The sequence below is a fragment of the Danio rerio genome, chromosome 25, assembly GCF_052040795.2.
Source record: "Danio rerio strain M-AB ecotype USA chromosome 25, GRCz13ab, whole genome shotgun sequence".
Taxonomy (NCBI): Eukaryota; Metazoa; Chordata; class Actinopteri; order Cypriniformes; family Danionidae; genus Danio; species Danio rerio.
In genome coordinates this window covers 39,049,869-39,077,840 of record NC_141045.1, presented here as the reverse complement: position 1 = coordinate 39,077,840, position 27,972 = coordinate 39,049,869, and the positions used below count along the sequence as shown (strand labels likewise).

The following is a 27,972-nucleotide window of genomic DNA, read 5'->3' as shown; positions in this document are numbered from 1 at the left end:
CCGATAGCTGGTTTAGAAAACAATAATGTTAAAATCTTAATGGTTATAGACAGATTTTACAAGATATGATAGAAAAATTATACAACAGCTTCAGGATGACTGATATAGGCTTCTTGGCATTGGTCAGGGCTCCCTATTTTTCCCGGGCCCTAAGCGGATGCTTACCTCGCTTATAGCTTAAACCCGCACCTGAATATACACCAAAGTTTACTGTAGTAAGAACTATTGTATAACTTCCCTGCTGAAACATACAGCCTGAACCAGCCTAGGCTTGTTGGCTGGTTTTAGCTGGTCGACCAGCCTGGTTGTAGAGGGGTTTTGTCCACTTCCAGGCTGGTTTCCAGCCATTTCTAGCCTGGTCTTAGCTGGTCAGGCTGGGAGATGACCAGCCTAGCCAGGCTGGGAGCCCAGTCAAAACCAGCCTGGAAACAGAACTGGTCATTTTCCAACCTGACCAGCCAAGAACAGGCTGGAAATGGCTGAAAGCCAGCCTGGAATTGGCCAAAACCCCTCTAAAACCAGGCTTGTCAACCAGTAAAAACCAGCCAACCAGCTTAGGCTGGTTTAAGCTGTTTTTTTCAGCAGGGACTAATGTGTAATAAATACTGTAATATATACATTATAATATGGAATGGTCTTAAAACACTGTAGTATTTCTATTTAATATGATGAGGGATATAACTGCAAAGTCGCCACTTTCTTTACAGTACAACCCTTATTTACGCGGAAACTCTGGTTACCATGGTATTTCTGTCTGTGTAAGGGCTCTTACTCTGACCTTGTGGAGTAGACTACAGCGAAGTGTGGACTAACTGAGCAGTTCTTGTCCACTGCAGCGGAACTGACTCGTTCAAGACTCGCATTTATTGTTGCTGTTTGCAAATGAGGCCGCGTGCGCGCGCGTGCGTTTCCGACTGTTTGTAGTCTGTCAAATGTCGTGACGTCACGTCTGGAGTCGCGCACTGTAAAATGTAACTTTACTATTTCCATCCAGGCGCGCGAGAGACTTCAGACCAACGCCGAACTCAGCATGGGATTATTAAACTCGGCGGGGCACCGACAAAGTCCGAGAAGAAACGACACCGACGACTCCGCGATCTAGCGAACTTCTGAGGGGGATAAAGGACATTTTGGAGCGCGGGTTCCGGGTTTTCTGACAACCGTCGCTGTTTTGTCGCTTGAAGAAAGTTGCTCGGAGTCGCGTTCGCGCGCATGGACTTCTTTGTGTGTGTCATTTTACAACAGATAGTAAAGCCGAGGACTCTAATGAAATGAGTAGCAACTACAGCGAGGAGCTGGACTTCAGGCTGATTTTCGGGGAGAGCAGTTTCAGCCACACAGGTCTGTACACTACTTCCACCATTATAATCAGTTAAGCAGAAGCCATGCTGCAGCTTCCCGTTTTCTGAAACTAATTCTCCGGGGTTTTACAGAAGTGGCCATGTTTGTTGTGAATACGTGAAACTGGTTTTCTGAATAGTCACTTCCTTATCTTCCAGCATCAAAGAGGTGCGTGCAGTCGACGCGCTGAAAGAGGAAGGTCAAAGACTAATCATGCGAAACATCTTTAAAACATGCGTGTTTGTACTTGTGTTTGAGGTTAAATGTGCTGGTTTTTACTAAACTGCAAGCTGCCACAGGTGCATTTGTATGTTAGTAGTTGTAGTATTACTGGCACTGAGCTTGACACTGTACTTCCCTACATTCTGTATGCTTAACAACTTTTAAACATGCAGGTTTTACTTTATCTATAAATTAAAATGGGCTGTTTTTTAGACAAAAATGCCATAAATGCTTTTGTTATTGTCGTTGTTGTTAATAATAGGTTAAATTGATGATGTTAACAATAATAATAATTATTGTTATTATTATTATATCATCACATCCTCATTGTTTATATTATTATTATTATTATTATCATTGTTATTACTGTCACTCAGCATACCACTGTACTTACCTACATACAGTATGCTAAACAACTTATAAAACCTGCATGGCATAACAAAAATGTCATAATTGCATTTGTTATTGTCGTGGTAGTTAATAATGCTTCATTGTCATAATTTATTATTATGAATATGAATTTAATATATGAATATGACTTTACTAGATATAAAACTGCCATGATTGATTTTGTTATTGTTGTACCAGTAATACACTAATAGCAGTAATGCACTTATTATTATTATTTGCACTGAGCATCTCACTGTACTTCTCTACACTAATGTAAAACATATTCTCAAACATGCTTTGCAACTTAAAATTGTTAAAATTTACTGTTTTTCCAGATAAAAATGGCCAAAGTTGCTTTTGATATTGTTAATAATAATAAAAAGAAGAAGAGGAATATCAGCATCATTAATATCATCATCATCATCCACATTTTTATTATTTCAATAATTATTATTATTACTGGCTCTGAGCATGTCACTGTACTTCCCTACATACTGTAACCTAACCATCTTTTAAATATGCATGTTTTGCTTCATCTATAAATTATAATTGGCTGTTTTTTTAGGCCAAAAATAGTCATTGTTGTTAATAATGCTTTAATATCATAATTTATTATTATAATATCATCCTTATTATTTATATTATTAGGATTGTAATGATCATCATCGTCATCATCATCATACTATTGATTTTCTACATACTTTATGTTAAACATCTTTTAAAACATGCATGTTTTACTTTATGTATGAATTTACTAGACGTAAAACTGCCATGATTGCTTTTAGTATTGTTGTTATTACTGTTGCTGTTATACACTGTATTGCTGTTATGTACACTTAATATTATTTGCACTAAGCATTTCACTGTACTTTTCTGCACTAATGCCAAAAAATCTTCTCAAACATGCTTTTTCAACTTAAAACTGTTAAAATTGACTGTTTGTCCAGACAAAAATGGCCATAATTGCTTATGATATTGTTAATAATAATTTAAAAAATAATATCAGCGTCGTTATTATCATCATCATCAACCTCTACATTATAATTAGTATTATTACTGGCACTGAGCATGTCACTGTACTTCCCTACATACTGTAACCTAAACAACTTTAAACATGCATGTTTTACTTTATCGATGAATTACAATTGGCTGCTTTTAGGCAAAAAATGCCATAATTGCTTTTGTTATTGTCGTTGTTGTTAATAATGCTTTCATATCATAATGTATTATTATAGTAATATCATCCTTATTATTTATATTATTATGATTGTCATGATCATCATCGTCATCATCATTATATTGCTAATTCTCTACATACTTTAGGCTAAACAGCTTTTAAAACATGCATGTTTTACTTTATGTATGAATTCACTAGACATAGAAAAACTGCCATGATTGCTTTTGTTATTGTTGTTATTACTACTAATAGCAGTAATACACTTATTATTATTATTAATATTATTATTAAGATTATTATTATTATTATTATTATTTGCACTGAGCATCTCACTGTACTTCTCTACACTAATGTAAAAATATCTTTTCAAACATGCTTTTTCAACTTAAAATTGTTAAAATTAACAGTTTTTCTAGACAAAAATTGCCAAAGTTGCCTTTGATATTGTTAATAGTAATAAATAGAATAATATCAGCATCATTATCTTCATCATTGTCTTTCTTCTTCTTCTTCTTCTTCTTCTTCTTCTTCTTCTTCTTCTTATTATTATTATTATTATTATTATTATTATTATTATTATCACTATTACTGGCACTGAGCATGTCACTGCACACATTCTGTATGCTAAACAACTTTTAAACATGCAGGTTTTACTTTATCTATGAATTATAGATTATATTATAGATTATATTATAATCGGCTGTTTTTTGGGCAAAACATGCCACAATTGCTTTTGATATTGTTGATGTTAATAATATTAATAATAATATTATTATTATTATTAATAATAATAATAATAATGATAATAATAATAATTATTATTATTATTATTATTGTTACTATTATTACAACAATATTACTAATTATTATTATTATTTATATTATTGCTTATATTATTATTATGATCATTATTTTTACTGGCACTGAGCATGTCACTGTACTTCCTTACATACTGTATGCTAAACAACTTTAAAAACAAAACATTTTACTTTATATATGAGTTAGACTTAGCAGTTAGCTACTATAATTGCTTTTGTATGTTGTTATTATTATGGTGGTAGTATTTATTTATTTATTTATCCTGGCACTGATCATGTCACTCTACTTCTCTACATACAGTACGCCATTGTTGAAGTGTTCAATGCAAAGTGCACTTCCTCTGTAATCCGCCTCCTCCATCGGTAGGTAAACCTGGCTGATAACGAGGTTGAACTCACCGCAATTCCCCTTTCAAGTTTTTATTGCTGGACATTTGCCTGATGAGGCTGGAGTGTGGTCAGGGTGTATTACATTATGGCCGTCAGATAGTCTTATCACTGTGACAGCATCCCCAGCTCGTGGACCTGTGTTTGTGTGTGTGATGTTAATGGTCAGCTACTGTTGTGCTGTGAACGAGCCATAAGAGCATCTCTCCTAATACAATTGCCAAGTACCTAAATTAATGGTTAAGATTTCTTTACACTCTTGATAACATTTCTATAGCTGGCATTGTCTGCAGGGCATCACTGATATAAAGGAAGCCAGTCAACATTACTGATGATATTGTTATCATGAGCACTTAAAGATACAGAGACGACTTATTATTTTAGCTTCTGGTCCATTTAGGAATACTCAGATTGTTGCATTAGTAGTTGTTCTTCTTCACCAAAGTCAATTTTGTTGGAGCAAACACAGCGAAACGGGTGGGATGGGATTTCATAGCTAGTCAGTGATAAACAGTCTGTATATGAACACAATCTTTCTGGCTTTCTAATTGTCAGTGCATGAGATTCCTATTTTCTGATGCAAATGATCTAACAGTGCCACCGTACGGTCCGTAAAGGATTTACAAAACAACGTTTAAATGTTCTCCTTTATAGATGCTGAGATGTTGATTCAGACATCAATTAAATTGTAATATATGACATCCACGGCAGAATACTTTGGATGCAAGTAGCATTTGAATACATGGCAGAAGTCTGAGATGCTCTTTTTTAGATTTATCAACCAGCAAAACACAAACAAAATGGCGTCCCGTCCAGTGCTTGATTTCATTAACTGGTTTTCATTCACTCCTTCAAGTTGGCTTGACTCAAGTGCTAAAAAGTGGCGGCATGGTGGCTCAGTGGTTAGAACTGTTGCCTCACAGCAAAAAGGTTGCTGGTTCGAGTCCCGGCCAGGCCAGTTAGCATTCCTTTGTGGAGTTTGTATGTTCTCCCTGTGTTTGCAAGCGGTGGATATGAGATATAAGCGATTGGGTAAACAAAATTGGCCTTAGTGTGTGAATTCGAGAGTGTATGGGTGTTTACCAGTAGTGGGTTGTGCCTGGAAGGGCATCCGCTGCGTAAAACATATGCTGGAATAGTTGGCGGTTCATTCCGCTGTGGTGACCCCTGATAAATAAGGGACTAGGTCGAAGGAAAATTAATAAATGCAAAAAGTACCTTACATTCAACATGTTTGTCCACCTTCAGACTATCGGCAAGTAACGGCTACTCAAATTTCTTGTCTTCCCCTCTAGAATCCAGATCAGATGATGATGCCAACTGCTACCCTCTCTATCCTTCTGAACCCCATTTTCCTACAGAACAGCAGGACAACTGTACAAACCAGCCATATGGCACCCCTAACCCTGGTTCTGTCCAACCTATGGAGTCTCCCAGCAGGGTGTTTGACTGTCCTAGCATCCAGATCACCTCCATCCCAGCCAATTGCCTCCAAGACCCAGGAACCCAGCAGTTGGACCAGTCCACAGGTGCTTGTGCTGAAGTCGGTGCTGGATCCCTATCAAGGGACCAGCTCTTTCTACCATTGGATGCATCCTACAGGGACACGTCCTCCCTGTGTCCTAGCCCCTGCAGTAGTTTGTCCTCCCGTAGCTGGTTGTCTGATGCCTCGTCTTGCGAGTCTTTCTCGCACATATATGATGATGTGGAGGCAGAGCTGAATGAGGCAGCCGCTCAAGTCCGTCTTGCATCTCCTCTAGTGTCTCCATTGCCGTCTCCTCTACCGTCCCCTCTTAACTCTCCCCAGGCATCTCCGCAAGTCTCTCCACTTGTTTCGCCCTTTGGTTCTCCCGGATGTATGGCTGCTTACGGAGATGATCCTTGGTACCGTTACCAACAGTATCATCAGCAATCTCTGCAGTATCCGTTTGCCCAGTCTCTATCTCCGTATCAATCCCCCCGCACCAGCATCACTGAGGAAACATGGCTCAGTCCGCGTCCACACTCCTCCTCCTCGCGGCCCTCCTCTCGACCAACCTCGCCATGTGGGAAAAGGCGACATTCCAGTGCAGAGGTCATTCCTGGTTTGGCGTCCCCTCACCTTTCCCCTAATGCGACTCCATCTCACTCTCCTCGCGGGAGTGTCACTGAGGAATCCTGGATGGGTGGAGCCACGTTTGCCCCATACCACACCCTTCCAGTGGACGTGGATGTCCCATCCAAAACCAGAAGAACTTATCAGGCAAACCACAACCAGGATCAAGCATCTTTGTTTTCTGGGCAAGAGGACTCAGGGCTTCAAGACCAGGGCCTTGCAAACTCAGGCATAGCTGTATCTCTGCCCAGCTTAAAGAAAGAGGATATAGTGGAACACTTCTTAGCCGTTCCAACACCCTTCTCCTGGGTCAAACCCAAGCAAGCCAGCACTTTATACAGGTAAACTAATGTGCTTGATTGTTCCCTCTTTGGTTTTGAATAAGGGTCAGTTAAAGAGCAAGTCACATGGGGTTTTAAAGTTTGGTAATATTGTGTCGGAGTCTGATACAACAAGTTTTATTGCATTTAAGGTGCACTAAATAGTCAGTGTGACATTTAAATTTATAGTGTTTGTTTTGCTAGAGCATATTGTTATTCTTTAGGTGTTTCCCAACTCTGTTCTTAAAGACAGACTAACGGTACACATTTTCAACCTCTTCTTAATCCAACACACCTGAATCAACATATCAGAACATTAGAAGAGACTCCAAAACCTAAATCGAATGCGTCAGATTAGGGACAAAATTATGTACTGTTGGTGTTGGTGTATAACTGTTTACATTACAGCATGGCTATCTTACAAACTACAAACGAGGTGTTTCTCGAAAACCCATAAGACCTGCTCCTTAGTGACTGGTTGTTGGCCTTGTTCTTCCAACATTTATGCAACTAATAGGGTACTAACAATGGGTGTTCTGTTTCACTGTCCACTGCTCACAAACAACAGCCACCATTGTTCTCTTTTTACACACTCAGGTCAACTTCTTTACCTCCGCTGGATTGTCCTCTGCCCAGCCAGTATGGTCAGTGTGAGCTGAAGATGGAAATTCAACCTAGAGCTCACCACAGAGCACATTATGAGACGGAGGGCAGTCGAGGGGCCATTAAATCAGAGTGCGGAAGACACCCTGTTGTAAAGGTCAGTCTTTACACCTGATCTCAGATCAGCCTTTAATTGATTTCCCCCATCCTTCAAGGTCCATTTCCTGTGCAATAAAATGATATATGTTGTATGGATATAATAAAAAGTAATTGCACTTTATGAAAAAGCTCTATGCTTTATTTCATGATGTCACAAAATACATTGTTTACGGTAATTCCTAAATGAGGGCAATATTAAACAACATTACAGGGATACAAACATGGGTTCTAGTGTTTTCATGATACTGGAATTTGGTACCAGTCGATACAAAAATTTTAAAAACAGCAATTTGAGCTCATACTTAAACACTGCTGATTTGCCATTTTGTTCACATGCACAAAAGAAATTACTGTGATTGGCCGTGAAGGTCATCAGTTCAGTCCATCAGTCCAAACTCACTGCTGTTTACTGTGTGTAACATAGATACAGGGACACTGGAGCGTTTTAAAGCTGCGATCCATCAGCGTATGTCAGCTTATAGACCATAAGTCTCAAACTCTATTCCTGGAGGGCCACAGCTCTGCACAGTTTTGCTCCAATCCTAATCAAATTAATTTATCTAATCTAGGTGTTTAAGACTACTAGATACTATTAAGCAGGTGTGAGTTGCAGAGTTGCCGCCCACCGTAAATTAAGCTTGAGACCATTGTTATAGAAAAACCAGCTGATCAATGTGACTTATGCGACAATGCGTCATAACCTAATGTGCTATCCACTAGACCACAACAGCGGTACGTTAAGATATGACTCATCTGAGTTATATCATCATTAACCTGCAGGCTGCATCTTGCTCACGAGGCTGCAAGAAAATAGATAAAAAGAGCAGAGCTGCGGTAAAATAATGAATAAGAAAACTGTGGTCAAGTAAATAAATTAATTAATTTAAAAATTGTGACTGCTAAGAGCAATAGATTCTGGAGCTAGGGACACCAGCCCTCACGGCCAAAAAACGGACCGGCCCACTGGGAATTCTCCCGGTCCTCCCGATTAGCCAATCCGGGCCTGCCCTGACATTATCTTAGGCAGGTACAGTGTGAAAACTCTAATGTTGGATGGCTGCTTCTCACTCAGGACAGTCTATGCTAATGAGGGACAGCTGGTCACTAGTGGGCGGGGCTTTCCCCCTTTGATGACACATACAAAAGGAGAATGTCAATCAAAGTGTATCTTTCAATCAAGTGCGATTATAAAAATAGAATTAACTCATGTTTACCATTAGAAGCTGCTTATATTCACACACAACTGTGTTTAAACCCCTTATCAAAGTGATTTTTGCATAATAGGTGCCCTTTAAAACCTACTTTTTGCACTTCCATTTGTTGCCTCTGGTGAATTATAAATGGAAATACCTACAAGTGATTTACTGATTATGATTAATTATTAATAAAGTGTGTCGGCCATCAGTACCTAAAGTATATGTTCGTCATGGAGCATACAAACTGCATTGTGCACTTTTTAAAATAACATGAACTTTTACAGCAATTGTCTCCATTGTTCTGGTAAATTGAGAAAGGCTTCCATACCTCAAGGTTTATTTGTAGCTCATCTGACATCTGCTGTATAGCGCAGGACAATAAAACATCAGGTCATTGTTTGCCTATATTTAATTATTCATAATAATGTCACAATAATGCACATTTTGGATCATAAATGAAGTTTAATTTGCCTCAAAAACAGACGAGGAGATAAATGAGATGAATGTCAGCCAGTCTTATGGACAGGACGTTGGATCCAGTCAGCTTGTGGTATTTATAACAACGCGCGAGCTAATGTTACATGTGTCGGCCTGTTTGTTTACCCTAGCTACCTATGACACAAATGCCCATAGGACGAACAGATGCTCTGAGCTTTCAGAAATGATCACATGCAGAACTAGAAAAGGAAAGTTAGTCAACATAGGGGTTTGTTGACGTGACGTTGCATTTTCTCTGAGAAAAATGAATATAGATCATTTCAATGTGGCCCATGAACATTTCCTGCCTGTTATCAAACTATTTCATAACTGTAACCAGAGGCAATTCAATCATAATTTAATGTTAAAACAGCTCTCATAATGTTATTTATCAATATGTGGCTCTTTTTAGATTCTCGGAAGCTACAGAAATTAAAAATGCACAGCAGGAAATACTTTGAGTCCATTGTTTTTGTTTACCACCCCTCACAATGGTCTATTATTAGTATCGTTAAACATTTTTTGTCTTCCAATCAATGGACATCTTGTTATAAACACTGCTTTGGTGTTAGATTTTTAAAACCGTCCTATGTTGTGACCATCTCAATGTGTTTTTCAATAAATTACAGCTATTATAAATTAAAAAGACTATAGTAAAATCATTATTGGCTGCCTCAGGCCTTATTTTACAAGTGGCTATTTTAGTAAATTGCTATCCTTTTTTTAATACATATTTTAAGAGTTCACACTTAGATATTGCTTGATAATAGCAGGAGTTGGCCCGGGAGAGAACCCTGAGCTCAGAGATAATTAAGCCCAGGGCTCCCTCTGATCGATGAGCATGTAAGGGGAGTTCAAGATCAGGTAGTTCTCGAGAGCTCCCCCTGGTAAAGGAAGAAAGGGGGAGATGGGGTGGATGGGGGGTGTCTTCGGAAAACGAAGATAAGGGAGTAGTTTTAGCCGGGCTACTTATGAGTGAGATTGGATTAATCTGATTGGCTAGCTAATGATTGTAGATGAAAGACCCGCTGCGATCAATCATATCACCTGCTCCTCTCGAAAATATAATAGAGACTGAAAAAAATAGAGACTGGCGCATTTAGACAAGCATGTGTGACACTATATGCTCATTTAAAATCAGCCAATTCCACAAAAAAACAACAAAAAACTTTTAATTAGTTGATTTGTTTAATCAGGTTAAATTCAGGATCATGTGACAGAAGACTAAGACCTTCACATTAAGTTTTTGACTCGGAATTGATTAGATTTATTAATTCATTTTCCTTGGGCGTAGTCCCTTTATTCATCAGGGGTCGCCACAGCGGAATGAACCGCCAACTATTCTAGCAAATGTTTCACACAGCGAATGCGTTTCCAGCTGCCACATAGTACATGGAAACATGCGTACTCGATCTTACACACACACTCATACACTACTGCCAATTTAGTGTATCCAATTCCCCTAAAGCGCATGTGTTTGGACTGTGGGGGAAACCGGAGCACCTGGAGGAAACCCACGCCAACACTGGGAGAACATGCAAACCCCACACTGAAACGCCAACTGAAACCCCGCCCACTATAGCATCTCTTCCTCTTTAGCATGTAACTTTAGTTTTAAAGTGAATCTGCCACTATGCTGACACACAGGCATTAGTAGCTCCGCCCTCATCTGAAAAGAGCACAATCTCATCTACATTTAAAGCAACAGTCACCAAAACGCAACAATTGCATCAAAACTTGAGAGTTATACAACATTATTTGTGTGGGATTGTAAACTGAAACCTCACTACATACTCTAAAGACATCAGACACTTATTTTCCACTTTGTAAAAAGGGGTCCGCTTCAAAGCTTTGACGGATGGTGTGTTATTTTAGAGTAACCAGTTGTGTCTTCATTCTTTCCCAAGCTCATCGGGTATAATGAGAAACCCGTCAGCCTGCAGATGTTCATCGGGACGGCGGACGAGCGCTATATCCGGCCGCACCCCTTCTATCAAGTGCACAGGATTACTGGGAAAACGGTCGCAACGCCGAGTCAAGACACTGTAATATCCAACACCAAAGTTCTTGAAATTCCTCTCCTGCCCGAGAACAACATGTGCGCCAGGTACCTGTCAAACAAACCTCTGATTTACATTCACCCTGCCCTGCACACACTGGAGAGAGAGAGAGAGAGAGAGAGCGCGGTTTTGCATAAGTGATGTATTGACATGGCTGACAGTTCAGTCTTTAGATGTTTAGATGTGTGGTTTCACACCTGCACAGATGAATAGCAACCGTGATGGTGAGGACTATGCCTACATTAATTATTATTTTTTAATTATTATTATTCCAAGACGGATGGCACGTTGGCTCAGTGGTTAGCAGGCCCCTCACTGCAAGAAGGTCACTGGTTCGAGTCTGGGCAGGGTCAGTTGGTATTTCTGTGTGGAGTTTTGTATTGGCGTGGTTTTCCTCAGGGTGCTTCGGTTTCCCCCACAGTCCAAACACATGTGCTATAGGGAAATTGATCAACTAAATTGCCTGTAGTGTATGAGTGTCTGTGTGTGAATGATTGTGTTTCCCAGTACTGGTTTGCCAGTCCGCTGCGTAAAACATATTCTGGAATAGTTGGCGGTTCATTCCGCTGTGGCGACCCCTAATAAATAAGGGACTAAGCCGAAAGTAAATGAATGAATAAAGAACAACATAAAAACACAATGTACACTTATTTTGTCCATCTGCTTGCAATGTTTTTGAGCCTGAGATAACTATTGTACATACTCCAATACAGGGGGTCCCGAACTTTTCAGCCCGCGATCCCCAAAATAACAATGCCAGTGACTTGCGACCCCCAATATCCTCTGAGGTGGTTATAAATCTATAAACCTTGCACATACCGGCACACACATACCAATAGAACCAAGTCTATATCATTTAATCTTGGAGAGCGCCACTCGGAGACCATCCTCCATGTTCAGTTGTTCATTAATTCATTAATTTTCTTGTCGGCTTAGTCCCTTTATTAATCCGGGGTCGCCACAGTGGAATGAACTGCCAACTTATTCCGCACGTTTTTACACCGTGGATGTCCTTCCAGCCGCAACCCATCTCTGGGAAACATCCACACACACTACGGACAATTTAGCCTACCCAATTCACCTGTACCGCATGTCTTTGGACTGTGGGGGAAACTGAAGCACCCGGAGGAAACCCACACGAACGCAGGGAGAACATGCAAACTCCACACAGAGGTTTGAACCAACGACCCAGCGACCTTCTTGCTGTGAGGCGACAGCACTACCGACTGCGCCACTGCTTCACCCCTATGTTCAGTTGTATGTATTCTTAATGTACGCAAGTGCCATAAAGGTGTCAGAAAATTTAACCTGGTGTCATAAAATCAATGTGCTGACACTAATGCTGTGTCTTTTATGTAATGTAATTACCCCAGGGGTCACAAAAAAAAATCAAATGGCTTTTTTCACATTTTATAATGTTTATTATTAACATGCTACTTATACCAATTTTTTGTTCTCCAGCAGGTTATAGATAAAATATGGTAAATCTAATCGTTTAATAAAATGAATTAGATTTTTGGAAATAGCCAAGCGACCCCTCTTCATTGTCCTGTGACCCCCCGAGGGGTCCAGACACCTACTTTGGGAACCACTGCCCTAATATGTCAGAAGAACTGAAACCTGGCTTTACCAAGTCTTGGTGAAATGTATGCAAATTTGCACATATTTAGTTAAATTAATCACCAATTCGGTTTGTAAGAAACATTTAAGTCGAAGGAAAATGAGTGAATTAATTATTCCAGCTAGCTATTTAGCAATATAAAGAGTAGAGTGAACGAATGCAACCCCTTGACACAGTATTGAATAAGCAGGAAATTAGAGAGGCAACACAGTGGAGCAGTGGGTATCATGATCGCCTCACAGCAAGCAGGTCGCTGGATCAGGCCTCAGCTGGGTCAGTTGGCATTTCTGTGTGGAGTTTGCATGTTCTCCCCGTGTTGGTGTGGGTTTCCTCTGGGTGCTCTGGTTTCCCCCACAGTCCAAACACGTGCACTACATATGTGCTAAAATTGACTGTAGTGTACGGGTGTTTCCCAGTGATGGGTTTTTGCAGCTGGAAGGGCATCCGCGGTGTTAAACCAATGCTGAATAAGTTGGCGGTTCATTCCACTGTGGCGACCCCAGATTAATAAAGGGACTAAGCTGAAAATAAAATGAATGAAATAAGAGGGATTTTTTAAATAAATAAAAAATAAAATGCAATTAATATTATTAATAATAATACAATAAAAGTAATCAGGTTGCATGAAAAATCTCACAATGAATCACATTTCTTATTATCAATTAATCTAAGTGAATTAAAATCTAAGTGAAAGCCAATAAGAGTTGGTATGATTTAAAGAAACCTCTGTTTGTAAAAAAAAAAAAAAAAGTATAAGAACGTTTATAGTAGCTTCTAAGCATTTGTTTTGGTTTTCAAAATGGCACCTTTATTATAGCTGTGTTATTTTACATTGAGTGCATTGCATCATGGGAGCTGATTGTTGAGATTAACGTTAACTAGTTAAGTGCACATTTTTTATTTTGGTGCGTTTTTTATTATGACTAATAGATGAAATTAGCCATGGCTAAAGCAAGACAGAGTCTGTGAGTTGTTATTGTTATTTCTGTGCAGATGTTTATATTATTAAATAAAATAAAAGTGGATTTATGCATATGTTTAGCTGAAAACATGAATTCATTAATTTTCCTTTAGCTTCGTCGTTATTTATCAGGGGTTGTCACAGTGGAATGAATCATCAGCTATTCCAGCATATGTTATAAACAGCGGATCCCCCTTCAGCTGCAACCTAGTACTGGGAAACACCCGTACGCTGTCACATTTACACACTCACAAACACTACGGCCAATTTAGTTAATCAGTTCCCCTATAGCGCATGTGTTTGGACTGTGGGGGAAACTGGAGCACCCAGAGGAAACCCACGCCAGCACGGGGAGAACTTGCAAACTCCACACAGTGGAAACTGGAACCAGCAACCTTCTTGCTGTGAGGCCAGAAACGTCTTATTCTGATGTTATTTAGTTAGTGCAGGTCTCATGAATGCAGTCAGCTTCTGCTCTTCACACATCAGCTTCATTTCCCTGGAAAAGAGTGATTTTCTTAAATAAACAGAACTGAATGGACTGTAATGTTTGATGGTTGCCTTTTATTTTTCTTTGAAAGCATCGATTGTGCCGGGATCCTGAAGCTGCGAAACTCAGACATCGAGCTGCGTAAAGGAGAGACCGATATCGGGCGTAAGAACACGCGTGTGCGAGCGGTTTTCCGTGTTAACATCCCTCAACACAATGGGAAATTGCTGTCTCTGCAGGTGGCGTCCTCACCTATAGAGTGCTGTGAGTTATGCTCTGTGCTCATGCTTTCACTGTGTTAAACATTGTATATACAGTTGAAGTCAGAGCTATTAGCCCCTCTTTATATTGTGTCCCCCAATTTCTGTTCTGAAGATTTTTTCAGCACATTTCTAAACATAATAGTTTTAATAAATAAATTCTAATAACTGATTTCTTTTGTCTTTGCCATGATGACAGCACATATTTGCATAAAATAAAATATTTTATTTGATAAAGATTGTAATGTACATGAGTTCTGTAAAGGTAACAAAGTTTACTATGGTGCGCTGAAATATTCTGCTGCAGTTGACACCGTTGCTGCGTCATTATAATATAATATATAACATAAACACCCCATGGGTCGAATCCAAAGGAAAAAAATCCATTTTAATTTTTGCATGTTGTTTTTTTTTAATATAACTATTAAACACTATTAAGCATAGTTTAATAACAAATTAGATTTTTGCAAATCACAAAGCGACCCCCACTCATTGTCCCGTGACCCACACATTGGGAACTAGTGCTGTCGGCAAATCCAAAACAAATATTGCTTAAGAGGGCTGATAATATTTGAGCTTAAAAAAATTAAAAACTGGTTTTAATCTAGCCAAAATAAAACAAATCAGACTCTCTTCAGAAGAAAAAATATTATAGGAAATACTGTGAAAAATTCCTGAATCTCTTCAACATCATTCGGCAAATATCTGAAAAGGAAATGTGGCTGCTGTTTAATTTATTGAGCTACTATTCTACTCACATAACGTCCTATTTTTTCTCCCTGCAGTGTAGTATGGATGTTTTAGAGATTACGATTTGGATTTAGATTCTGAAAGTGTTAACAAACCCCACTGATAACCAGATCCTCTGTGTTTTACACTCGTTGTTTTCCTCCGTTCTCCAGCCCAGCGTTTGGCTCAGGAGCTTCCTCAAGTGGAGAGCTTCAGTCCTGCCTGTGGATCAGCATCTGGAGGAGAAGAGATGCGAATAACAGGACAAAACCTTAATTCAGAGTCCACCGTCGTCTTCCTAGAAAAGGGCTCTGGTGAGTCAGATCACGTTTATTTATAACGATTTTCACTTAATGGTAAAATCAAATAGTGTGTAGAAGCAAACCCAATAGTGTTGTGATGAATATTTGGATGACAGTCATTCATTCATTCATTTTCTTGTCGGCTTAGTCACTTTATTAATCTGGGGTCGCCACAGCGGAATGAACCGCCAACTTATCCAGCAAGTTTTTACGCAGCGGATGCCCTTCCAGCCACAACCCATCTTGAAATTAGATGACAGTTTCCCATGTAAATGACATCTGTCTTTATTTTTCCATTCCAGATGGTAAAACACAATGGGAGGTCAACGTGAGGCCTTTACCGGAGAAGAGTCAAAACGTGAGCACTGTAAACATTATGTTATGAAACGCTGCAATTCCTCATTTTCTAGCGTAACGTATGCTACATTGAGGTCTATAATACAGCTGTCTCTGAAGTTTTGTGTGTTCCCATTCCTGTTTAGACAAGCATAGTGGTGAAGATTCCTCCGTACTACAAGAAAACCACGGCTTCCTCCACGCAGGTGCAGTTTTATGTCACCAATGGCAAGAGGAAGAGAAGCGGCTCACAGTTCTTCACCTTTCTCTCAGGTAACCCTCCGTCTGCAAGTCTAGTCCTGCAGTTGGTTGTAAAAGTAGAGGAAAACAGCGGCCGTATTCACAAACCATGTTCACCCTTGTGGGATTGTTTAAATTGACTACCCTTTGGTTTTGTTGGGGGCTGATTTTGCCCCATTGACTTCCATTATAATTACTTTTTTTTGTTTTTGAATGCAAAGCCATGACAGCATATAATTATGCATTCTTGATTGATGATGCTGGTTTTCCCTGTTGGAAAGAGGTCCAATTTGTTGCTTTTACTGCTGATCATCAGTTGGCAGCAATAATCAATTAACAAACTAATTAGAGATAAAGAGAGACTATTTATCAATCCATTCAGCCGATCTCCAGGTTTAATATTTAGCTTAGCTTAGCATAATGCATTAAATCAGATTAGACCATTAGCATCTCGAATCTGAATTTGCCTCAATTTCGTCTTATGTGCAAGTTCAAATTATAGAACTTACGTGAAAAATTCAGCATTAGCATCCTTTTTTCATCTTTATAACCCTCTCGGGTAACCCTCTGTCTACAAGTCTAGTCCTGCACACAGGTGTAAAAGTAGAGTAAAACAGTGGTCATCGTATTTGCAAAACATCTGAAACAGATAGTTTGGCCAGAAATAAAAATTCTGGCATCATTTACTCACCCTTTACTTGCTTCAGTTCAATTCCAACCTTTATGTTGAACACAAAACAAGATACTTTGAATAATGCTGGAAATCTGTAATCATTGACTTCCATAGTATTTGTGTTTTCTACTTTAAAAGTCAAGGTTTTACCATTTATCAATCCATTCAGCTGATCTCCAGGTTTAAATTTTAGCTTAGCTTAGCATAATGCATTGAAACAGATTAGACCATTAGCATCTTGAATCTGAATTTGCCTCAATTTTGTCCTATGTGCAAGTTCAAATAATCAAACTCAAATGAAAAGTTCAGCATTAGCTTTCTTTATCATCGTTATAACATTTACTCACCCTTTACTTGTTTCAGTTCAATACAAACCTTTATGTTGAACACTAAAGAAGATGCTTTGAATAATGCTGGAAACCTGTAACCATTGACTAAAAGACAATGGTGATGGGTTTTCAGCTTTCTTCAAAATATCTTTTTTTTGTGTTTAATACAAGATATAAAGTGTTTATAATCACTCAAGGGCAAATCAATTTTAGAATTGGATTGCATCTGTGTTGTAAAAGTAAATAATAATAATTTCATTTAAAGAAACTTTTTTTTTTTTTAAATAGACTAATTTTATAACTCCTCTAGAGATAAAGAGTTTTACTGTTTATAACACAATCAGCTAATCTCCCGGTCAATTATTTAGCTTAGCTTAGCATAATGCATTGAATCAGATTAGACCATTAGCATCTCGCTCAAAAAAAATGTAAAGGCATTTGAATTTGCCTCAAACTCATCTTATGTGCAAGTTCAAATAATTGAACTCAAGTGAAAAATTCATCATTAGCATTCTTTATCATCTTTATAACCCTCTCGGGTAACCCTCTGTCTGCAAGTCTAGTCCTGCACACAGGTGTAAAATTAGAGTAAAACAGTGGTGATCGTATTCGCAAAACATCTGAAACAGATAGTTTGGCCAGAAATAAAAATGTTGGCATCGTTTACTCACCCTTTACTTGCTTCAGTTCAATTCCACCCTTAATGTTGAACACAAAATAAGATACTTTGAATAATGCTGGAAATCTGTAATCATTGACTTCCATAGTATTTGTGTTCCCTACCCCTCACAGTGACATCACTCGCTCCATTTGAGTGCATTGTGTGTGACATTGCATCGCTGAGTGAAGCAATCTCAGCTTGCATCAAAGGCTGCATCCAGATACTATTGGATAAGAAAACTCATAAGGGTTTATAATCAGGGTCAGTAAATTTTGCCATTAGATTAGATTTGCATTGTAAAAGTAAAAATAATAAAAATATTAATAATAATTTAAGTTTATGAATTTTTAAATGGGTCAATTTTTAGCTTAGCTTAGCATAATCCATTGAATCAGATTAGACCATTAGCAACTCGCTCAAAAAAATGTACAAGTGTTTGAATTTGCCTCAATCGTGTCTTATATGCAAGACATATCGTTATAGTTATCATTCTTGATATGAATGGCTCTTTATTTATGATAATTTCAAAAAGCCACATGAAGACTTAATCAACACAGGGTTCCCAGGGTTCATGGAATTTCTGGGAAAACATAAAAATTTTAAAAAGTCTATTCCAGACACCGAAAGTTAGTGGGAATTATTTATTTTTTATTTTTTTGGTGTGGAAGTCATGTAAAATCAGGGATTTTATTTTTTACTTCCATTTATTCAAGTTATTTTTTCGATTGCATGTTTTTTTCTATTTTTATTTTTTACTGTAGTATATTGTATATTAGATGTCATAAATGATCGCTGATAAAATTACAAATATAGCTAATTAGGTTGTGAGCTAATTACTGACTTTTTTTGCTTTTGGAAGTAGAATTTAGTCAGTGTGGTTTTGTGTAAAAACAAATTCTTATTTAATGCAATAATGAATTATATATATACATATATATATATAATAAAATTCATTATTGCATTAGATTAAAATTTTAAAATTAAAAAAAAAAATTTATTAGCCTACAGAATATAATTTAATATAAAATAAGCACAGTTTCCTGAACAAATGCAATGTTAAATTGTGATTAAAGAGATGCATTTTATTGTATATAACTAAAATGTAACTAAAAAGCTATATTTGCATAACCAGTATTGAGAACTGAGCATAGTGCTCATTATAGGTGATGGACATATAGGTTTATAGTAAGTAAAATCAAGGAAAATCAAAAAACTGGCGTAACCATAGCCCTAACCTGAACCTTGTGAATCTCAATTAGTCAGCACATTATAGTAGTTGGTCAAAAGTTTTAAGCTGACCTGTAATGTGTTGAATGCTCTTCCTCCAAGCAGCGCAGGTCAAGCAGGAGTTTAGCACACAGCCTGCCGCTCCTTCAGGTCAGACTGAGCTTCTGGAGCAATGGCTGCTTTCTGAAGAAACGCTCTGTGCTTCGACACATCTCAGTTTCTCACCTCAGGATGCTTCATATCTGAGCCGCTCTCATCCAGCTGACAGGAGCTTTAATTCCAGAACGGATCTCCACTCCATGTTTCCTTCTTCACTAATTGAATTCAACAGCTCTTTGTACCAAAAACCTCATCAGGATCCTTCCTACAAAGCACAACCCAGTCTTCCAGTGGCTTTTCCGGAGCAAACAGCGACTCAATTGGACAAAGGATACCAATGCATTCGCAGTCAGAATCTGGACAATCTTATCTTGGATGCTTCAGGTCTGCACACCATGGCTGCGGTTTCAATCCCACAGTCCTCCTCTTCCCAGGGGCTTCCTACAGTCTCCAAAGTGCCTTCTACATCTCCGTCGACTAGCAAGAACGCTGAACCGGCCAGCGCATCTCTTGTGGAGTCCAGCGAACAGTACTGTGTGTCTGAAAATGGAGATCGCCTTAACATTAAAGAGGAACCGGAGGAAGAGAAAGAGCTGGATTTCCAGTCTGTGGGCCTGCAGGATATCACTCTCGATGACGGTAAAACTATTGACTTGATCACTGTTAAAACCCTCACACTTAATACACTTGATTTAACATGTACACATAGACATCACACATGTACAGTGCATCAGGAAAGTGTTGATAGCGCTTCACTTTTTCCACCTGTTTGTTTGTTCCAGCCTTATTCCAAAATGGATTGAATTGATTTATTTCCTCAACATTCTACACACAATCCCCCATAATGACAATGTGAAGAAAGAGTTTTTAAAATTGTTGCAAATTTATTTAAAATAAAAAATGTGAAAAATCAGATGTACATCAGTATTCACAGCTCATTACTCTGTTGATGCACCTTTGGCAGTGATTACAGCCTCAAGTCTTGTTGAATATGACGCCACAAGCTCTGCACACCTGTCTTTGGGAATTTTGGCCCGTTCCTCTTTGCAGTACCTCTCAAGCTTATTAGGTTGGATGGGAGGCGACGGTGTGCAGCCATTTTCAGATCTCTCCAGAGATGTTCAATAGGATTTAGGTCTGGGCTCTGGCTGGGCCACTCAAGGACATTCACTGAGTGGTTGTGAAGCCGCTCCATTATTATTTTGGCGGTGTGCTTTGGGTCATTGTCCTGCTGGAAGATCGCCCCAGTCTGAGGTCAAGAGCACTCTTGTGCAGGTCTTCATTCAGGATGTCTCTGTACATCGCTGCATTCATCTTTCCCTCTATCCTGACTAGTCTTCCAGTTCCTGCTGCTGAAACACATCCCCACACCATGATACAACACCACCATGCTTCACTGTAGGGATGCTGTTAGCCTGCTGATGAGCGCTGCCTGCTTTCCTCCAAACGTAACGCCTGGCGTTCACTCCAAACAGTTCAGTTTGAGTCTGATCAGAGCGGAGAGTTTAGTTTCTGATGCTCTGAGAGTCCTTCAGATGGCAAACTCCAGGTGGGGAGTGTCTTCCGTCTGGACACTCTACCATACAGATGCCTGATTGGTGGATTGCTGGATTGAGATGGTTGTCCTTCTGTAAGCTTCTCCTCTCTCCACAGAAGAATGCTGAAGTTCAGACAGAGTGACCATCGGGTTATTGATCACCTCCCTGACTGAGGCCCTTCTCCCCCGATCACTCAGCTTAGATGTCCGGCCAGCTCTAGGAAGAGTTCTGGTGGTTAAACATCTTCCACTTACGGATGATGGAGGCCGCTGTGCTCAGTGGAGCTTTCAGAGAAGCAGAAATGTTTCTGTAATCTTCTCCAGCCTTGTGCCTCCAGACAATCCTGTCTCGGAGGTCTACAGACAATTCCTTTGTCTTCATGCTTGGTTTGTGCTTTGACATGAACTGTCAACCCTGGGCCCTTATATAGACAGGTGTAGCCTTTTCAGATCATGTCAAATCAGCTGAATTGAGCACAGGTGATCTCCAATGAAGCTGCTGAAACATCTCAAGAATGTCCAGTGGAAACAGAATAAACCTGAGCTCAGTTTAGAGCTTCACGGCAAAGCCTGTGAATACTGATGTACATGAGATTTTTTAGCTTTTCTATTTTTAATAAATTTGCAACAATTTAAAACTCTTTTTTTTTCACATTGTCCATATGGGGTATTTTGTTTAGAATTAGAAATTGTTGGTGGTTCATTCCGCTGTGGAGTGACCCCTAATGAATAAAGCAACTAAGCCAAGGGAAAATGAATGAATGAATGATAATTAAAACAATGGATAAATAAAATAGATTATGATAGAACCCTGTGAATCAAAATCTCAGTAAAAAAAATCCCAGAAAGTCAAACTCTGCTCAGGAGTAAGGATTCTCTAAACAATGAATTAACACATTTCCTGAAGAATGGCCACAAGATTTAACACAAAGTCTTCTTAGGCAGCTAATGGGAAGATTTAGCATGTCAAACTCATTACCCAGAGGGTCTTGCAGTGTTTAGCTTTACCCATAAGTAAGTGCACCTGATCCAGCTAATCAGGTCTTCCAGGCTTATTTGGCCCAAGCCCAAATATCACATTCATGTGTGGTTCTGCGGTTCACATGTCCGTTAAGGGATTAGTTCATTCCAGAATGAAAGTTTCCCAGTAATTTACTCACACCCTTGTGTTTTTCAGTCTTAACGAATAAAAAAAAAACTAATATATATTTAGTGAATTACAAGTATTTTCCGTGTATTTCGAGTTGTGAATTGCATTATGGGATGTTGATTATCCATTACCCGGGATGCTGAAATATGATTGGCTAAAGTGGCAGTGGGCGGGCTTATTGCACAAAACAAAGACAGCCGTTCAGGCATGTAACGCACATGTTGAAAGCAGAATATCTGACTTCAGCATTGTTTTACAGATAGAGAATGATCACTGAGCATGGTTCTGAAATACCTGCAAACATATCATGGCATTTTCATGCTTCAGAAGAGTCAAACACTCACATACAGCACCTTAAGGACTCAGAAAAAACTGTCCATTAACATTTTCATATCAGCAACACTAGTATGTGTTCGCATGCAGTACACACTTTCCTCTGCATATAATGCTGGCTCAATCAACACACAGCGAATTAGCAAAGTATGCGCTAGCTTGGTGGCATATGCTAGCAATGCGTTTTGTTTACTCTGAAGGGAAGCGAGCAGCTGCCACCCCGAGTGTCTGGAAGCCTGTTTAGTTTGGGCCTAATTATAGTCCGCCGTCCTGCAGTGCGCTGGGAAAGAGGATACTGGCATTGCATGGAGTCCCAGAAAGGGCTAAATATTGCAGCAAGGCTAATCTGCCGCTAGTTTTGCGCAGCTGTATTGTGACATGCGTTGATTAGCTGCCTGCACGACGCACGGCCATGACTTTGAGTTGTTAAAGCATTATTTACATTTTATAGGTGTGTGTGTGTGTGTTTTGGTCTGTTTTAGTTTGTGTATGTGTGTATGTGTGTGTGTGTCTGCTTGTATGTGTTTTAAAACATAAATACAGAAATTCAATTCGTTAAATCAAAAAACGATTCATATATGCTGAAATCCAATTCGTAAATTCAAAACACGATTCATATATGCGGAAATCCAATTCTTAAATTCAAAACACAATTCATATATGCGGAAATCCAATTCGTAAATTCAAAACACAATTCATATATGCGGAAATCCAATTCTTAAATTCAAAACACAATTCATATATGCTGAAATCCAATTCGTAAATTCAAAACACGATTCATATATGCTGAAATCCAATTCGTAAATTCAAAACACGATTCATATATGCGGAAATCCAATTCTTAAATTCAAAACACAATTCATATATGCGGAAATCCAATTCGTAAATTCAAAACACAATTCATATATGCGGAAATCCAATTCTTAAATTCAAAACACAATTCATATATGCTGAAATCCAATTCGTAAATTCAAAACACGATTCATATATGCTGAAATCCAATTCGTAAATTCAAAACACGATTCATATATGCGGAAATCCAATTCGTAAATTCAAAACACGATTCATATATGCGGAAATCCAATTCGTAAATTCAAAACACGATTCATATATGCGGAAATCCAATTCGTAAATTCAAAACACAATTCATATATGCGGAAATCCAATTCGTAAATTCAAAACACGATTCATATATGCTGAAATCCAATTCGTAAATTCAAAACACGATTCATATGTGCGGAAATCCAATTCGTAAATTCAAAACACAATTCATATATGGGGAAATCTAATTCGTAAATTTAAAACACGATTTATGTATGCGGAAATACAATTCGTAATGTCAAAACTGGATTCATAAATGCGGAAATCTTATTCATAAATTTAAAACACGATTCATATATGCGGAAATCTAATTCGTAAATTCAAAACACGATTTATGTATGCGGAAATACAATTCGTAATGTCAAAACTGGATTCATAAATGCGGAAATCTTATTCATAAATTTAAAACACGATTCATATATGCGGAAATCCAATACGTAAATTTAAAACACTATTCATATATGCGGAAATCCAATTCGTAAATTCAAAACACGATTCACATATGCGGAAATCCAATTCATAAATTTAAAACACGATTCATATATGCGGAAATCTAATTCGTAAATTCAAAACACGATTTATGTATGCGGAAATCCAATTCGTAAATTCAAAACAAGGTTCATATATATGCGGAAATCCAATTCGTAAATTCAAAACACAATTTATATATGGGGGAATCTAATTCGTAAATTCAAAACACGATTTATGTATGCGGAAATCCAATTCGTAAATTCAAAACACGATTCATATATGCGGAAATTAAATTCGTAAATTCAAAACACGATTCATATATGCGAAAATTCAGTTCGTAAATTCAAAACACAATTCATATATGTGGAAATCCAATTCTTAAATAAAGAGCGCTCAAAATCAGTAAATAGTGCTCAGTGTAGTGGAGTGACAGGAAGGCATGAACAGAAGCTGTGCTATTTTTGCTGTTCACCTGGACGCTATCAGTGGTGCAGTGGACTGGAAAACCCCTGATGAGGGAGAGCTGCTGTCCGGCTTCAGCATGCCAGCACGTTTGCGTGGGTGTTTACGTGTATTTGTGACATATCAGGGCACAAATCTGCATAATGACACAAGTATTACAAGAAGGTGAGGTCAAGATTGCTGATGTCCTCATTTCTCCAAAACCTTATAAATCACTCAGAATGAGTTTATTCAGCAAGTAAACCTGCACACAGTCTCCTGTGAGGGCTGGTTTAGGGCTAGGGTGGGATTTAGAGCTGTAGAAAATACAGTTTGTACAGTAGGAAAACAGTCCTCACAATTCACAAATATGTGTCTGTGTGTATGCACGTTTGTGTTTGTGTGTACAGTATGTGTGTGTGTGTGTGTGTGTGTGTGTGTGTGTGTGTTATCCAAATTCTCATCTGAATGTAAACCCCTCTGCTTCCTCTTTCTTGCATACACATATTAATATCCTGCACCGTATACTTAGTTTCCCCTCCACATGAGTCCTGCTGTAAGTGACGTGTGTATTTAAAGTGTATTAATAGTTATGTGTCTATTAGGAAGTCAAAGCAAACACAGGATGCGCTGGTTGTTGACTAACAGTTGTATCAGCCCTTGTGGTTTTAACACCTCTGTGCTTAGCTTAAGTTTGCTTTAAAGAAGAATGAGATCAAACACCAGCCATTAATACATGCACAACACTGCCCTCAGATGGATTCAACTGCGATCAAATGCAAATATATTGGTTTGTGCGCTAAAAAAGGTCACACTTTAGTTGAAAGTTTACATTATTTAATGTTAGCTAATATATTAATGAATGAACAATTCTTATATAATTAGGTAATCTACAGACCTGCTGAATGCTTGATTCTGATTGGCCGGTGAGCATTCTTAGGTATTTGGTTATTATTAGGAAGGTACAACTAAAGTGGTTCCGGCAGGTTTAGGCCAATCCATATTCTATATTTGTACCCTATCCCCTTGGCCCTTGAAACAGAGTGTGAAAGGGAAAGGCTTCAAAATTTAGCCCTAAGAAATGGGACAGAACTACATCACCTGCACACAACATCATAGGTCATCGCGATCTCTTGCTTCTAGGGATGCAACGATTATAGATTTTGATTGTGCGATTATAGTCTGATGAATAATCACGGTTATCATGATTAGTATGCATTCATTAATTTCAAAACACTGCTAGTTTAAAAAAATCACATGAAAACTCCTTATATTTTTAAGTGTTGTTTATTGCTGCTTAGAAACCAAAGAATTAGACACAAAATAATAATAAAAAGCAAACAATAGTCCATTTCTCTTTTGACTTAAAAATAAGTGAAAAAAGTTTTGGCATTTAAACATAAGTAATCATTTTACACTGAAAATAAATGTCAATAAATAAAATTTAAATAAATTAATTTAAATTTCCCAGAGATGGGTTGCGGCTGGAAGGGCATCCGCTATGTAAAACTTGCTGGATAAGTTGGCGGTTCATTCCGCTGTGGTGACCCCGGATTAATAAAGGGACTAAGCCGACAAGAAAATGAATGACTGAAGTTGAGAGATGGTCACTTGTGGGCGGGGCTTTCCCCCTCTGATGACATCACACAAAGGGAGAATGTCAGTCAAAGTGTTTCTGCAGACTGTTTCTGTCAAGTTTGATAATAAACAATACTTTTAATACACTTTCACCATTGGAAGCTGCTTATATTCAAACACTCCTACCACAGAACCGTGTAAAAAAACCCTATAAAAGTGAATTCTGCATAATAGCTCCCCTTTAAACCAGTTATATTGAATGATAATGCAATGTTTGTGAGATTCAAATTGTCTGCTTTTCTTTCTTTCAGTGAGTGAAATCATTGTAAGAGACTTATTCGATGCTCCAGAATCAGGGAATGGCAACAGCGTGCCGTAACAGAGACTCCTGATCAGTGGAAACGGTGCATGCTGCGCAGGACTTGAAGATCCCACTGTAACTGTTTGATTTGCTCTGCATTCACTGCACATTTAGCAATACCGTGTATATAAACGCTTAACATAGGAAGATTGTCAACGTTTATTTTTTAAAAACCAGCATATCAAATGTGAATGTAAAAATGACTTTGCATAGTTTTTGATTCATCATGTGCCTTAACTTGACGAGCCTTTTGTTGTAGCCTTTCTGAAAAGCTTCCAGATTTGACCGTGAATGTGAAATCTATTGGCGGAGATGATGATGATCATCATAAAAAGATCTGAATAAACTATAAAGGTAAAATATGCAGCATATGATGCAGGCCCGTAGCCAGGGGGGGGGGGGGGGGTGGGGGGGGGGGTTCGGGTGGTTCGAAAGACCCACCCCTCAATGACAGAGGTGCAGAATTTGTCCCATACATGAGCTCATTTGTGCTATTTTGACTGCCACACCATCATCATTTGTGAAAATAACCCATTGAAAAAGGCTTTCAGACCAAGCCGAATCCTCTGTTGACCGTGACATCAATGTGACCTCAACTAATCTGTTTTGTCCAATGCAAACTATTAATTTTTAATTTAACATCCAGCTGTGCAGGAAAATATACAATCGGATGTAAGTGAAGTCATCTTCTTTCCGTCTGTCGGATGAGACTTTACTGAGGTCCTGACTCTCTATGGTCATTAAAAATCCCATGGCACATGGTAACCCCAGTGTCCCGGGTTAGGGTGTCTTCCCGAGCTCAGAGCCCTCTCCCACGACAGTAAGCCTAATACGCATAGTCTATTGAGTGTGAACTCGTGAAGTGTGGTTATGATGACCATCCGACAAGCCAATGCAGCTAAAAACAGTGCATTATCAAAGATAGTCACTGAAATACAGTGTTTAAATCTCGGAATTAAATATAAAATGAGGTGAATAACTGCAAAAAGGTCCACATTTTGAGAAAAAAGACCCACCCCGTTCACCAGGCTGGCTACAGGTCTGTGATGCACAGTCCCGTGTTTTAACCTGCCGAGTGTTCATTTTAAAACTGTTACCTGTTTGGCATTTCATGTATCTTTAACTGTTGCTTGATCTTCTTTGGAAATGTCTTTGTATTTATGAATTTTTACTGAACATAAAATAAGATTTTGTGACATGAGGTCTTGTGTGGAGTTTGCATATTCTCCATGTTGGCGTGTGTTTTCTCCGGGTGCTCCGGTTTCCCCCACAGTCCAAACACATGCGCTATAGGGGAATTGATTAACAAAATTGGCCAATGATTGCACATAATTAACTGGTTTAAATGCTTGCTTTTAAGTTTAAAATGTTTTTTTTAAATGTACGGATTTAACAAAGTAAAAATATAATAATTAAGTATTATTAAGATGTTAAAACATTTCCTGTATTTTATTTTAGCCTTATTAAGCATGCAAATAAGAAGCATCTAGCAAAATATTGTTGATAATTTAGGTGAGGTAAACAAACAATTGCTATTTTGGTACCACAAACTAAAACAATAATAATAAACTCACACATGTTTTACCATATACTGATGTAAATTTTCGTTTTTAAGTTTAAAAGCTTTAAAACAGCTCTACATTTTAGCTAATTATATGTTGTTCATAATTTATGTGAGGTAAATAAAGTATTAACATAAAATTAACACAGTTAAAAGACCACTGAGCTGTTTTAGTCACAATAACTTTAATTATTTATCGCGTAATGTAATTTAAATACCAGCGATTTGTTTACATGTGAAGCCCCGCCCATCGACACATAATCCCC

General features: G+C 38.4%; 3 protein-coding genes across 5 annotated transcripts in view; all 3 read left to right on the top strand.

Moving 5' to 3' along the window:
• The window catches only part of snx20 (sorting nexin 20), a 677,202-nt gene that overhangs the window by 208,520 nt on the left and 440,710 nt on the right, over positions 1-27,972 (top strand). The gene's annotated exons all lie outside the window — the stretch shown is intronic.
• dus2 (dihydrouridine synthase 2) overlaps positions 1-27,972 on the top strand; it is a 255,399-nt gene that overhangs the window by 13,039 nt on the left and 214,388 nt on the right. The gene's annotated exons all lie outside the window — the stretch shown is intronic.
• On the top strand, positions 952-27,346 carry nfatc3b (nuclear factor of activated T cells 3b). Of its 3 annotated transcripts, none has more exons than XM_087312634.1 (10): positions 952-1,341; positions 5,631-6,771; positions 7,348-7,510; positions 11,093-11,292; positions 14,409-14,581; positions 15,480-15,620; positions 15,911-15,966; positions 16,091-16,217; positions 19,180-19,812; positions 26,096-27,346. In XM_087312634.1, the coding sequence occupies exons 1-10, from the start codon at positions 1,272-1,274 to the stop codon at positions 26,161-26,163; spliced, it is 2,772 nt and encodes a 923-aa protein (XP_087168760.1). In that variant the 5' UTR covers positions 952-1,271; the 3' UTR covers positions 26,164-27,346. The 3 variants fall into 3 exon arrangements, with proteins under 3 accessions (XP_087168760.1, XP_087168758.1, XP_087168759.1); XM_087312632.1 differs by having other exon boundaries at positions 19,180-19,920; positions 24,100-27,346; XM_087312633.1 differs by having other exon boundaries at positions 19,177-19,812.